The sequence below is a fragment of the Chrysemys picta genome, chromosome 9, assembly GCF_011386835.1.
Source record: "Chrysemys picta bellii isolate R12L10 chromosome 9, ASM1138683v2, whole genome shotgun sequence".
NCBI lineage: Eukaryota > Metazoa > Chordata > Testudines > Emydidae > Chrysemys > Chrysemys picta.
This window is the reverse complement of record NC_088799.1, coordinates 9,080,165-9,095,633: the sequence shown is the minus strand read 5'-3', so window position 1 is coordinate 9,095,633 and position 15,469 is coordinate 9,080,165. Positions and strand designations below refer to the sequence as shown.

At 42.9% G+C, this 15,469-nt stretch overlaps 1 protein-coding gene across 7 annotated transcripts in view; it reads right to left on the bottom strand.

Moving 5' to 3' along the window:
• Positions 1–15,469, bottom strand: part of MCF2L2 (MCF.2 cell line derived transforming sequence-like 2) — a 312,498-nt gene that overhangs the window by 66,982 nt on the left and 230,047 nt on the right. For all 7 annotated transcript variants that reach the window (XM_065557695.1, XM_065557694.1, XM_024107391.3 and 4 more), the window contains 2 exons: positions 4,646–4,712; positions 1,599–1,714 (listed from right to left, as the gene is read on the bottom strand). In XM_065557695.1, coding sequence (XP_065413767.1) covers positions 1,599–1,714; positions 4,646–4,712 — 183 coding nt within the window. The remainder of the gene's footprint in view (positions 1–1,598; positions 1,715–4,645; positions 4,713–15,469) is intronic.

Here is a 15,469-nt window from a genome sequence, read left to right as displayed (position 1 = left end):
TAGTTAATAAACTGGGGGGATTTGTTGGTGTCTCCCTGTGTATAGTTCCTGAATGGCTTAGAGAGCATTCACGCAATTTAACTGTATGTTGTTGACTGAGTGATCACAGCGCCTGGAGGGATTTGCTGCTTGTCCCTAGCACAGCGTTGCAAGAGACAGCCCAGGCTGGAGAGTTAAGGGGGCTCAGCCATCCCACAGGTCCAGGTTGTACCCGGGGGTCTGTCACAGGAGGCCCCATCTAAACCTAGAAATAGATGCCTCGCAAGGGAGATTGCTGAAAAACCATGAGGTCCCTGATCCAACTACTAGAGATATACATTATGGGGGGTGGAGCCCTTTGGAGAAATGGGGCCCTCTTCAGAGTTTGGTGTCTGAATCAGACAGTTGTTGGTCCATGTTAGTAATGGGGTTATGACCTGTCTGGGTCCCATAGCCATTGGGGGTCCATTTCCAGTTGGGTGGCCCAACCTTCTGCTTCTCAGTTGGTTCTGAAGGGATGTAGGAGCAGACAGGGAGAGGGCAAAAGGGTGCAGAGCACATGCAGTTGGACTCAGTAATCCATCAGGGCCAAAATGCTGTATATGAAAGCAAGGGGTGGGAGTTTAGGGCCAGATCCAAAGCCCATTGAAGTCCGTGGGAATCTTTTAACTGACTTTGATAGACTGTAAATCAGGCCTTTAAGTGTGGCGAGAGACAAGGCTTAGGGGAAGGCTGAATGTCTCTTTCCTGCTTGAACCCCAGAAAGGGAAGAACTTTCATTTTAAAAAATGATGGATAAAGCTGGAAAACAGAAGGACATTTATTGGAATAATTATTATACCTTGGAAAAGGGGAGGGACTTTTCTTGTTTTGTTCAGCCAGTTGTTACTCCTTACGCATGCCTCCTCTACGCAAGGGAATTTTGAAATCCCTGCTGTTGCTAATGTCAGTTCTGCTGCACTGGGATTAGCAACAGTAGGAAATTTTTAATACGTTTCCTCAATCTCCAGGAAGAGCATCGAACATACTTTAATCTTGTCTATTAAATTAGGGTTTTCAGCACGAATTCAGCTGCACTGATTGCTGACAACAGATGTCAGCAATAGGTATACTTCCCAGTGTAAACAAGGATTTTGGAGGGGGCATCGTAGATGAACATTTGACAGATGTAAACACCTAGCAAGGAGTGCAACCAATCGGATTATAGCTACCAGTAATGGGAAGACATAAAGACAGGAAAAATTAAGCTGAATATTAGGGAAAATTTCCTGACAGCAGAGGAAAATGAGAGTCTTGTCTAATAAAAGGCTGCAGGATTTGGGTCCACAACATCTATTATGTTCCAAGGAAAGGGGTAAAGGACTTCTCACAAGGGACATTTAAAACCACTGAAGTTACGACAAACCATAGTACATGCACAACAGGATACAAGCCCACACTGACAAGGAGATGAATTAGATGACCTCATGGGTCTTTTACATTGTTCATGATTCTATAGTGGGAGGTGCACACACAGGTAAGGTGAGGACTACATTTCTTGGCTGCTTATTTGTGGGACAGAGAAAGCATTGTAATTGCTTATTCATTAAAGTGTAAATTACTAGGCAGTAAGTATGTACCTGTTGTGGAATTCATAGATTTCCGGGAGGTTGCCAAAAAGAACTTCCTTTTTGTTCTGAAGAGCCAATGGGATCAGATGAATTAAGTCAGGATTGTCCATTTCTGAAGCATAGCCCTGTGTAGAGTGAAAAAACAATAGGCCAATTTTCACCAGGAAAAATAAATACTCTGCTTGAGATATTTAATATGGTGATACTGTCGCTATGCACCGCTCATAATTGCACAATCTGACCCAAATCCTATTTGCTCTTTGTTCTCTAAATACGACAGGGGTCAAATTGAGCTGGTTCATGGTGGCTTCCCATACCAGCACTTCTCTGGTGGCCCATCAGTTCCTGTTGATTTTAAGTTTCCATTGAGTACCTAGCCCTCAGAGTTGTGATGATACTGTTCCAACCCTGAACAGAGGTGGTGCTGAGTCTACAAACAGAATGAAACAACAGTTCTGAGGGTACAACTTTGCTTCGAGCTGGAGGTGGAATTTCCTCTTTGCGGAAACATACCCAGGCTAGCTCTGATCAAGTTAGTACACTAAAAACAGAAGTGTAGCTGCAGCGGTGGGAGCAGCAGGAGGGGCTAGCCACCCAAATGTGATTCCATCCAAGATGCCAGGTACGTACCTGGGCAGCTAGTCCCTCCTGCCGCTGTGATTGCCACGGCTACACTTCTATTTTTAGCATGCTAGTTTGATCAAAGCTAGCAAAGATATGTCTCCTTGAGCTGGAAATTACCTCCAGCTCAAAGCATAGATAAAACCTAAAAGTCAAAAGTTGACCCTGCCCTGTGGGAAGGGAAGGCCTTAAGCATAACAGGGTCCTTGTAGTTCTGCAGCACATGGCTCTCCACACAGAAAGAGGTTATGTTTATTTGGATTTTTACAAACTATACGAAAAGAGGACTCTGGGAGCACTTAACGGGCCTTTAAAAATACACTAATAAACCAATAAACAGACCCGTCAATTTCCCCAGCTCAAATCAAATAACGAAGGGACAACATAGGTATGAAAGAAGCTAGTCAATCCCATACACACAGTTCCCAAAGTCCCACACAACCACCACCACCAGCCCTACCCAACACCTATCTTCTCACAGACCCTGGAGAACAGGTGGGCCTTTCAGTGTGCTCTGAAGGCCACCAAATTCAGGCTGTTACAGACCTAAGGAAGACATGAGTTCCAGCTGCCCTGCTGAGAAGTAGCCAGTACGTAGATCTGCCACTGTACGTGGACCACAGACCCAAGCCCCACACAGAGGGAGCACACAGGGGCTTTAATAATAGCTAGGGTCCGTGTCTTGTATTAGCACCAGAAGAATGGCTATACAGCTGCTCTATGCCAACACACTGGATTGGGGGAAGGATTTTTTTCCCCTCAGCCATTCTTAGATCCTCTGCGCAAAGCTCATTTGCTTAACTTTGGTGCAATGAAGTTTAGCATTTGGTCCTAAGACAGGTGTGAATCACCCCCATTCATCTCAATGGAGATGGTTTTGTCAGAGAGATGCTCTAGTTCTCAAGGAATTATTCTGGGGAAGTTCTATGGCCTGTGTTAAACATAGGCTTGTAAGGATTCAATTGTTATCAGTAAATGTCAGTAAACATCGATTTCACTGTACACATAACGACAAAAAATATTTCCCTCAATAATAATCAAAATTTACAAATATGCAAAGTCATAAAAATGCTGCTTGAGAATTTATTAGAGTCAAAATCCAGTGATTTAGACTTTTGAATTGGGCTTAGTACAAGCGTACTAGCAAATGAATAGTAAACAAAAAAGTACCATTTGTTGATTTAAGGAGCGTACTTGGTATATTTTGACATGTGACATTGACAATTTGTGTTTCAATGGTTTATAAGACTCTAACTTTTTGAATCTCAGTGTCTACTGTCATAAATAACTGCCTGAGCCACCCATAATTTCGTGCAACTATGAACATTTAAATAGATAAAAGTTTAAAAAAATGCTTTAAAATAAATACCAATATTATCCATCAAAATTATTTTAAAAAAGAAATCAAATTAATAGAATCATAGAATATCAGGGTTGGAAGGGACCTCAGGAGGTCATCTAGTCCAACCCCCTGCTCAAAGCAGGACCAATCCCCAACTAAATCATCCCAGCCAGGGCTTTGTCAAGCCGGGCCTTAAAAACCTCTAAGGAAGGAGATTCCATCACCTTCCTAGTAACCCATTCCAGTGCTTCACCACCCTCCTAGTGAAAAAGTTTTTCCTAATATCCAACCTAAACCTCCCCCACTGCAACTTGAGAACATTACTCCTTGTTCCATCATCTGCTACCAACGAGAACAGTCTAGATCCATCTTCTTTGGAACCCCCTTTCAGATAGTTGAAGGCAGCTATCAAATCCCCCCTCATTCTTCTCTTCTGGAGACTAAACAATCCTAGTTCCCTCAGCCTCTCCTCATAAGTCATGTGCTCCAGCCCCCTAATCATTTTTGTTGCCCTCCGCTGGACTCTTTCCAGTTTTTCCACATCCTTCTTGTAGTGGGGGGCCCAAAACTGGACACGGTACTCTAGATGAGGCCTCACCAATGCCGAATAGAGGGGAATGATTCTATAATTCCTATGAATTTATCCTAGAAATTCTGCCAACCCTAATTATATGGAAGGTCAGACCTGATAATCACAACGGTTCTTTCTGGTGCTGGAATCTATAAAAAAACCAGGATGTAGACTCTGAAGCCTGATCGTGATGTTTCCAAGTTAACATTGTTAACTATTTCACTGCTGATCCTTTTATGAGAAACATTCTGCTCCCCCAGCACCATCACTGCCCCCCTAACTTAACTCCTGACGTAAAATACATAGAATAGCCTTAATTCTTCAGCTTCTTGGCTGAAGTGCCTTATAATGGAAAACCTGTGCCTTCGAAACAAGGAATGGGAATTGTGAGTGCCCAGCACCTCACACAGAGGGTCCTATCAAGGGTAAAAAAATCACTGCAAAGAGTAAGCTTATTACTCATTCATTAATAACTCAGAAGAAGATAAATACTGGAAGTTCGCACAGAAGCATTCACCTTACCTCTATTATACTTTGAAGTTCTTCTACATAAACCCGCTCTGTTTCTATCAGTTCATTTATTATGTGGCTAAAAGAAAAAGAGAGAGAGATGGTTATAATAGTTACCAATGTTGCAAAGCACAAAATATCTGTTCCTTTTATATCACCACTTCAGGACTATCCACAAATTATCTAGAACATCAAGGGTTATCCTACCCTCACTCTTCAACACCAGGTGTGGCAGATAAGCTTAGAAGGGCCAAGTATCCCATTAGATGGATATATTTCTCCAACTCAGTTTTAATGTCTCCTCTGCTTAAAATGCGTCTTGATTATTTGTGTCACTTTTAGATCTATCTGGGTCACCCTGTGGTCGCTCTGGTGGGGAAGGGAGGAAAAGAGATTTCCTCTGATAGTTTCAGTGATAACATATTAAGAGGCAATAAGACAGAGGACTTTATCTTCCTAGGTTAGGTTTATTTCATTTCTGTTTTGTTTCCTTGTTATAAGATAAGAGAAACTAATGACGTTTTCCCCCCACAATGCACATGGAAACAATTACATCAACATAAGTTTGTAATGTAGACATGGCCTCAATGGAGAAAAGGCACTTGTGGTGTTAACTGAGAGGTAACTAGGGGAGGTCCGCACTTTATATACCCTATTCCCTCCCACCAACCATAGCTGACCTTGCCTAGTTTACTTTGCAGGAAAACAACAATGCTCTGTTTCCATTCTGTTTATTTCAGAGAGATCGCTAACATGCGATAGCTATCCTACCGTAAAAACGCGTCTCTTTTTTAATCAATGAAGACATACCCCTAGCCTGGAGTACATATGCTGCTGGCTGCCAGTGGCATTTTATGCACTGTGTTGATTTGACCTTGTGTTGCCATCTCTGAGGTATTAAAAAAAAAAAAAATCAAAACATCTGGGATAATCCTGAGCCCACGCAACTGGACAGCTGGCACTCTGAACCGAGCAACCCTACAGATTTCCAAGGACAGCTACCTCAAAAAAGGGATGATCCTGGCACAGGTGGCAACCCTAATTTCACCTGCTCTGAGGAGGATTAGATCACAGTGCTTGAAATGATGCTGGCCCATCTACACTAGGCCTCCCAACAGTGAGGACACTAGTGGGGTTGAACCAGCGTTAGCAATACTGGGACTTTTTTTTGCCGAATTTCACTAGTACAGACAAGGTTTATGGTGGTTCGCACAAATATCTGTGCAAATAAGATACAAAACACACTGACTCTCACATTACTCAGATTGTAAATAAAGCATAACTGGATTTTTTCCCAAATAAACCCATATTGTCACAGTCAGGTTGTGGGCAGCCAGACCTAGTAGTCAGAGCCAGTGTCTGCGGTCACAAGACTGGAGTCAAGTGAGTCAGGATGCCAGGAGGCACAGGTGCAGGCTTCCTCCTTTCTCCAGGGGTGCTCAACTCCGGGTCAGCCCCAGGCCCTGCCCCCACTCTACCCTTTCCCCCAAAGGCCCAACCCCCATCCTGCCTCATCCTAGCTCTACCCCTCCTCTTCCCGCCCCGGTCCGCCCCTGCCCTGCCTCTTCCCACCCAGTTCTGCCCCTTCCCCTTAGCACGCCCCATCCCCGCTCCTCCCCCCTCATGCCTCCTGCATGCCGTGGAACAGCTGATCACAGCGGGCGGGAGTTGCTGGGAGGGAGGGGGAGGAATTGATCAGTGGGGCCGCCAGTGGGTGGGAGGCACTGGGGGCTGGGGGGAGCTGGCTGCTGGTGGGTGCTAAGCACCCTGGAGCACCCACGGAGTCAGCGCCTATGCCAGGAGGTCAGAGTCAGGGGACAAACTGGAGGTCAGGACCACGGCTCAGATGCCAGGAATCACACCAGGAAATCAAGCAGCAAGGCACACAGTCCAGAGCAGGGTGAAGCCCCGTTGTTCAGAGAGCTTCCTCTTTCTGCTGCTGGCTTAAGTAGGGCCAGCCGGCCAACCAACTTCTCCGGGACTCCACCAATAGGATTCCGGGGGCGGAGCCTCAAACCAGGGCTGAGCTTCATGGGTCCCAGGTAAGCAAGCATCAGCAGCTGCCAGATGGAGGGCTGGACCATGTCTGCTCCTGAAGACCCATTTTTGAGACTCATGGGTCATGACACATATGGGTAAATAGCTCTATCTGAGCAACCCCATATTTGTAATAGCTTTATTGCTGCCTCTAAGAGACCTGGGACATGCCCAATATATCAGATCCAGCCACGCTGAAGTGCCAGAGGGAAACTGGCATTTAAATAAGACAACTCATTACTCACACTGATCAGATATGCATTGGAAATTATTAACATATCTTTTTACTTCTGCTTCAGTTCTGCAAGTGTCCAGTGTTTGTAGGTTTATTGCCTGTTCTGATATATTATGCGTGCAATGTTAAGACAACTATGCTGCACTCCGATGCCACCTTTAATACTGCAATTTCCGGCAATGGCATCCTACACATGGTGGTATCTTGATCATGTTTGTTTGCTATTGCTGGTATTAATAGAAAGTGCCATTTAAAAAACCCAACGCTGCAATGGAGTTCAACAGAGCTCAACAGAGCAGAGATTGGGCATTGAGCCACTTGATCTTCTACACACAGTGTGGATCATCTGGCCCAAAATCCTGGAGTGGATGGGACATAATGGACCACCTCTTCTAATTTTGTTCAGTGCCTATGGTAGTGGCTGCAGGACAATTCTCAACTGGCTGCATGCTGGGGTTCAAATTCCATCCCTCCCTTATAAAGATATACTACAGAAGTGACCCTCAGATCTCAATGGTTCAGGAACGAAACTAGCAACCAACATGACCCAAAAGAGTCACAGTAGTGGGAATTCATTGTTTCATTTACTATAGTACTATGTATTCATATTTAAACACTAGGATAGGGGAAATATTTAGTTTATATATATTATTCTCACAGCAAAATGACTGACCCAGTATTATTATTTGATCAACTACAATTGGTTAATAACATAGTAAATAATTGGTTAATAATTCAATCACACGGTGTTTTAATATCGTGTGATGCAAAGAGCCGCAGGAGATGCATTAAAGCCTCAGTCTGAGTATCGTATTACAATATTCTACCGTGATGGTATAAAATACCCCATTTTAGAACAGGGATACTCATGTGCTCTGAGTGATTACTGTAGAATATGGGCGTAACGGTTTATAAAGGGTTCTTCAGCCCTGTGCACCTTTTCCTGAGTGCACGCTCCGTTTGACTTGAGCCATGCACTCTGTGCCAGGCTTCTGCTTTTCGTGCCAAGATTTGCCTCAAGATATACACATAAAACTCCAGTGGACTTCGATGGGAGCCGCACACACAGAGCTGAGTGTGGTATTTGGCCCAAGAAGTGTTTTAAGAACATAGTGTGACTTGCTTTACTTACCAGTTGCAACAAATAAAGCTGTTTCTGTATCAGAGGGGTAACCGTGTTAGTCTACTTGCATCTGAAGAAGTGAGGTTCTTACCCACGAAAGCTTATGCTCCCAATACTTCTGTTAGTCTTAAAGGTGCCACAGGACCCTCTGTGAGTTTTTAAAGCTGTTTCTGGTTACTCTGCGTCTTTCTTTTAGTGCAAGCAGTTACTGTCATTCACCTTTGTGTTTTGCTAGCTTTTTAATGTTGCAAATGATAGTAAAATTAGAAAGAAATAATGAAGACTGCATATGGATAGGTCCTGGAGACAATCATTGAGGACAGGTCCAAGCCAAAGGCTAGTAATCCTAATTAATATAAATTATAAGTCTCAGAGGACCAGTTAAAATTCAGCTAAGGTCACTAGTGGCTAAAAGCTGTTACCATCTTATGGCTGTTTGGTGGCCTATTTGAAAGGAGTTGGGCGGTCCCTGTTTAGTTCACACTGGACCAGCACCACATTTGGCACCCTTGCTATCAGTCTCAGCGGAGAAGCTAAGGATTACATTGTCCATGAAGACTGAGCTAGTAATACGGCCTGGGAAGAAATGCACACACACATCATGTGCATGGATAAATGCATGTGCAAACCCCATATTTGCATGAGCAAAATGGTGCTTCATATACAAACTCCTATTAAAATGCATACTCACACAGTTTGTATGCACAACTATGGGTTTTGCACATCCAGTCACATACATGAATATGTTATAAGTGGGCACACTTTAGAGGCCAAGATCCAGGGACTGTTCTCAGTTACTTTCTGTACATCTAGAGTAACTTCATAAAGTCAGCAGAATTATGCCCGAGTTTATTTTAGTGGTCTTTTGAGAGCAGAATTTGAACGCAAGTTTTTGAAACATGTCCCCACAAATCAGCTTTTTGAAACATTGTTTCTGAATCAGTTTCTAAGACTAACTCATTTTAAAGAAACCTCTAATTCGCTCCACTTCTCTCTCTCTCTCTCTCTCTCTCTCTCTCTTTTAGGGAAGGCCTAAAAATAGAATAAAAAGTCACTACATGGGAAAGAGTGAATCAAGCGCCTGGGTCTATGCAACAGCATTGGGAGCTTCAGGGGTTTTATTAATAGATTTGTAAAGAACTGTCGCACTGTGTAAAGATATCAGTGCATAAATGTGTCATTTGGGAAGCTGGATAAGGTCATCACAGATGAACTTTATGTATTTGCATATTGCGTGCAGTGATGCTGATTTACCTGAAAACAGGACGCAGACTTTTCATACATCATTTGCCCTCTTACAGAGCAGGTTTTACCAGGTCTGAATCTGAAACTGATGCAGACACAGCTTACAAGTGAATCTGAAAAGCAAATTATTGGTCTGCTGGTTTCCTAGTAACCTGCCATGATAGACAAACAATAGTAGGGTGCCTTTCAAAGACACAAATTAGAAGAGTCCAACCAGGAAAGGAAGCCTTTATTGTCCGACTATCTATAAATGATTAAACAGAAGAGGGTGGTTTGAAAAGCTTGATTCTTTTCTGGATCATAGTTTATTTATGTAGAGATTGTCAGCTCTTTACTTCATTCTTTTGAATATTCACTGATTTTTTTATATTTACCTATTAATTTCCCTCTAATCTTGTTTGGAGAGTAATCTCCATGCAGAGCATTTAAAACTACAATTCTTCACATGATGAAATAGTTGCATTAGTGGAGATTCTGCAGGGATGCCTGGGATACGTCCATTAAAATTCCAGGGACCTCACAGAATCTGACAGACTTTTCTTTAATTAGATTTAATTCTATTATTTTTATTTAATTCTATAGGTGAAACATACACACAGATTTATTACAGATAATAAATACTTTAATATTCAAAGTGTTATACACAACTTATTTAACTAATCTTTACATCACCCCATAAGAGACGAGGTAGGTGAAGTAATGTTTTATTGGACCAACTTTTCCATTTTGGGAGAAGTGAAGGGGAATTTTTTGGCTTGCTCCTAGCTGCCTAATGCTGCCCTACTTCCTGGAGAGCCCAGAAACATAGATGATTCTGTCCTTTCTCTTTCAAACACAGGTAAAGTGAATACCATGTAGGTTACTCTATGTGTGCTCTTCATGCACGGATATCAACAGGCATTCTCTATTAGAGGAGAGATTTTCCTTGTTCGCTTAGCCAAAATTTCCCACTCTCTCCACTGCAGTGCTGTATGGTCATCCCAGAAGTAGACACGTTTAAGTGGTTTTGTGTGCATTATATATAGTCAATGGGAGTCTCTCCATTGGCTTCAATTGGACTTTGTGATTGTCACACACCTAGTGGTTGGAGCAGGAGTCTGGACTAATGGTCCAAGCAGAACCAGAGAATGGAACTCGAGGTGTAGTCAGGAGGCAAGCCAATGGTTGAAGCCATGAGTCAGGAGCCAGAACAGAAACAAAGGGCGGAGCTGGAGGCGTGGTCAGGAGCCAGAGCCAGGAGTTAGGAATCAGGAATTCAGAGGCAGGCAGGGATTAGGGCTGGAGCGGAGCAGGCAAGGAGTGGAGCAAGGGTGGACAGGAAGCGGGTCTGGCTCAGCTGCGGGCATGGAACGCATTGGGCAGCCACTGTGCAGCTGTTGCTACAGGGCTTAAATGATGATCTCTTGGCTCTTCTGATCAATCAGGGAGCACAGTCCGTTAGTGCAGGTTTATTGGGCCCAGCCAACCTCACTGGGTTGCTAGTCAACTGAGCCCAGAAGCAGCTGAGTTCCTGACAGTGATCAGCATTTCTTTATTTCATCTTCTTTATTTTTCTGTTATGGTCCTTCAGATCTTCACTGTCTGGTCTGCTTAAACCTTCAATTAAATATACAATCTCCAATGATAAAGGCTTGATTATGTCCCTGTGCAATAAGAACAGCCTTACTAAGTCAGATCAATGGTCCATTTAGCCCAGTATCCTGTCTCCAATAGTGGCCAGCACCAGAGCTTCAGAGGGCATGTACAGAACAGGGCAATTTTTGGAGCGATTGCTCTGTCATCCCTTCTTGGCTACTGGCAGTCAAACAGTTAAGGTCACCCCGAGCATGGGGTTACATCCCGGATCATCTTGGCTAATACCCACAGATGGACCTATCTTCCGGAACTTATCTAGTTCTTTTTTGAACCCACTTATACATTTGGCCATCATAACATCCCCTGACAGTGAGTTCCACAGGATAATTGTGCGTTGTGTAAAAAATACTTGCTCTTGTTTGTATTAAACCTGCTGCCTATTCATTTCATTGGATGACCCTGGTTTTTGTCTTTCGGGAAAAGGTAAATAACACTTCTCTATTCACATTTTCCACACCATTCATGATTTTACAGACCTCTATTGCAGTTCTCAAACTAGGGCCACCGTTTGTTCAGGGAAAGCCCTGGCGGGCAGGCCAGTTTGTTTACCTGCCGCGTCCGCAGATTCGGCCGATCAAACTGCAGGCCCTAGTTTGAGAACCACTACTCTATTGTACCCCCCCCTTAATGCCTCTTTTCTAAACCGAACAGCCCTAATCTTTTTAGTTTCTCCTCCTATGGAAGCTGTTTCATACTCTTGATCATCTTTGTTGCCCTTCTCTGAACCTTCCCAGTTCCACTATATCCTTTTTAAGATGGAGCAACCAGGACTGGACACAGCACTCAACGGCAAGGGCCCACGATGGATTTGTAAAGAGGGATTATGATATTTTCTGTCTTACTATCTATCTCTTTCCTAAGTCTTCCTAGCATTCTGCTAATTTTTTTGCCCGCCACTGCACATTGAGCTGAAGTTTCCAGAGAACTCTCCATGATGATTCCAAGGTCTCTTTCTTGAGTGGTAACATCTAATCTAGAACTCACCATTATATACGTGTAATTGGGATTATTTATTCCAATGTAAAAACTGTGTAGGGATCAGGCAACCCCCCCAGTGTTTCCTTTCACTTAACATTCTTCTGCTATTTCTTCCATTGTGATTTGGCCTTGTAAATAAATCCTATATTGATAATCCTCTCTGACTGCACAATTTAAGAGAGTTCACTCTTGGCCTTTTGAAGTCACATTAAAGGTGCATCTGTTAGTCCTCATTAGGTGGAACAAAGAGGTGGGTGTCTGAATCATGCCTCAGCACCTAGGGCATTCCTGTGTTTTAAATTTAAGATAATCCAGTGAGCACACTCTCTGGTGTTGTAAACTGGAGAGTCCATAACAATTTCAGCCTACAAGATAAAAGCCATCCTCCAGCAGGGGTGTGGTGGGGAGGTGTCCGGGAAAGAAGTCTATGACAACTGGATATGCAATGTGCGGAGATTTATTTAGAGGGAGTGGTCACCAGTGAATAGCACAATCACCTTCTTGCAATTCTTTTATTGAAGAAGCCCATTCTTTCCCTATTCAGCTAACAAGGCAGGTCCACTGAAACCAGTCATCCATTTACTGAGCGTTTGTTCTAGTGTTTGCCATGTAAATACATTGTTTTCCTTCATCAAAACAGCGATAAACAGGATTAAACAGAGCTGATGCTTTCTCTCTTTTGCTATCCAAAGGCTCCATTGGTTGTCACCAGATTGGACTCAGAGGCTACATGCATTACCACCTGCTTATACAGGATTGGATACTGAAGGTGCTAGTTACAGTACGTATAAACAAGCTCTGGCATGGGACAATGTCAAGTCCCGAAAGTTGGATGTGAGAAATTCGTGTTGTTTATTCAAAGGACAAATGAACCATTCAATGTATTTGATCCAGTTTATTGGTAGAGGTGTCATCTAAGGACTTGAACCAACAAGGAGCAGTAGAGACATCATGTGCTTCAGCAGAGCTAGAAAATAATCTCGTACCTGGGAGTCTTTACTTTGTTAAGTTCCCTGTACAACGCATACTAGTCCACTTTGGGAACTGCAGGATCAAGAAATCTGCAAGTTGAACTTATCTCCACTGGGGTCAGGAATGCCCAAATTTTATTCCCAGTTCTGACACTGACTCCCTTTGCAACCTTGGACAAGTCTCTTAACTTCACTTTGTCTCGATTGTCTCATTTGCATTATCTGGTTGTGTTAGAGCTGCCTAGTCCTCAGCTCTCAAGAAGCAGATGGGTAGAGCGTGAGCATGCCGGGCCAAGTCCATTGTGCGGTTGTAGATATGTGCAATTTGAAGATGAAAGTGGGAGCATAGTTAGGCCAATGTTGAATGTTTAGCTTTAGCGTTAGGTTTTAAATACTGAAAATGTCAGGATGCAGACATTGCCAGAACAGGGCATATAAGGCCACACCATTTGAACTGGTCTTGTCCATCATCTCTGAATTGTCCCCTCAGTTATGCAGGGAGTTTTTCATATGGAAGCATATATCAAGTAGACAAGCCTGAACGAAAATCCATTAAATATGTGGTTTACATAATAGAGCCGAGGAAAGCTTACGTCACTGTAATATTCAGCACAATAGATATTTAAAGTAAATATTTAAAGTCAATAAGTAGGACTTTTGATATAATTTCCCCCCTGACTTCAACTAATTAATTACTAAATGCTCAACTACCACAGTGGTGTGTGCGGGTTAGATAGTCAGGAAATATTTTTATCACCACTATACAGATGGAAAAACTGAGGTAAAGAGGTTAACAGACCAAGATCACAGTGTCGGAATCAGAATTAGGACTTGGTAGTTCCTGGCTCCCCATCCTCTTTTCAGGTGATGTAGTTAATTTGGTTGCTTATTACCAAACTATTTGCTGGTTAGGTCAGCTAGTTATGAGATATAAAACAGTTCCCTGTGGCCAGTTATTCTGAGAGCACTGTATGTGGGGCAACTTCTTATATACAAAGGGATCCAGGCATTTTGGAAATGGCAAAACACTGAGTTTAAAAAAAGTGGCACCTGTGGTGAGATTCAACTACAACAGAGATATATTCTCATTCAAGTTTCGGTTGCAGCCATGTGTATATCTGTCAATATAATGCTGCGGTTCATTAGGAACTGTCTGTACCGAATAGACTTCATTCTTCAAGAAAATCTCTTTCTGTCATTTGGAAAGGGGAATAAGTCCCAGAGAAAGATCTTCAGAAATTCTCTTGGTATTGACACCTCTTCATCAATTATTGGGAGTGGACCACACCCACCCTAACTGAATTGACCTTCAATATTGGTTCTTCTCTTGTAAGGTAACTCCCTTCTCTTCATGTACCAATATATATTTATGCCTGTATCTATATTTTTCACTCCATGCATCTGAAGAAGTGTTTTTTTTTAAATCTGCTAGTCTTTAAGGTGCCACCGGACTCCTAGAAATTTTCTGTGTCTATAGTTACAAGATACCAAAGTCAAAGTTCCACTTGAATGAATTTGTTAGTAGTCATGAAGATCTTTTACCCCTGTTTAAGGAGAAGATTATGTGGGACTGATCCATGACACAAGTGTCTCTTGAATGTTGGACAGTGGGCAGTGTTTTTGAACTAGGAAATGAACTATTAGCACGAGGAGAGAATGCCAAACATCCCTCCTAAAAGCAACTATCTTGGTGGAATAGAAGTTTCCCTTACACAGCAGCTGAAACATGAAATCTCTCCTGTCCCACATTGTGCAGAGGACTAAGAGTTTTCAAGATAAAACCAATTTTTAAAATTTCTAGTGGCAATTAATACTTGTAAACTGCTTTGAAAATTGAAAGGGCTAATATTATTGGGCTTGATTCTGCTCCCACAGAAGACAATAAGGGCAAGTCTCCACTACAAAATTAAGTCAACCTAAGTTATGTTAATGTACAGCCACTGCAGTTTTACATGTTTATGCTACGCCCCTTGTGTCAGCAGTGCACACCCTCACCAGGAGCTCTTGCACCGATTTAACTGCCTGTGTGAGGCACGGTGGGATGGTTTCTGAAAGGCAGCAACAGTTTCTGTAAGCAATGAAGTGTCTACAATGACACTGCGTCAAACTAACGACATCAACTTAAATGCTACACCTCTCACAGCTTACATTGACCTAACTCTGTAGTGTACACCAGGCCTAGTATTTTTGTCTTACTACTGCACATAACAAAGAGATCCCTCTGCGAAAGCTTTGATCTCATTAAACTTCATTTGCATCTCAGGACTGGAAACAGGGAGTCGATCTGTTAAAAACTTTGGTTCAGTTCCGGGTCAGGTTTATCAGTATTTCTTAACTCTCCCATTCAGTTCCAGTTCAGACACTAAGGCCTGGTCTACACTAGGAGGTTATGTCGAATTTAGCAGCGTTAACTCGAATTAACCCTGCACCCGTCCACACAACGAAGCTATTTATTTCGACATAGAGGTCTCTTCAAATCGATTTCTGTACTCCTCCCCGACGAGGGGAGTAGCGCTAAATTCGACATGGCCATGTCGAATTAGGGTAGGTGTGGATGGAATTCGACGCTAATAGCTCCGGGAGCTATCCCACAGTGCACCACTCTGTTGACG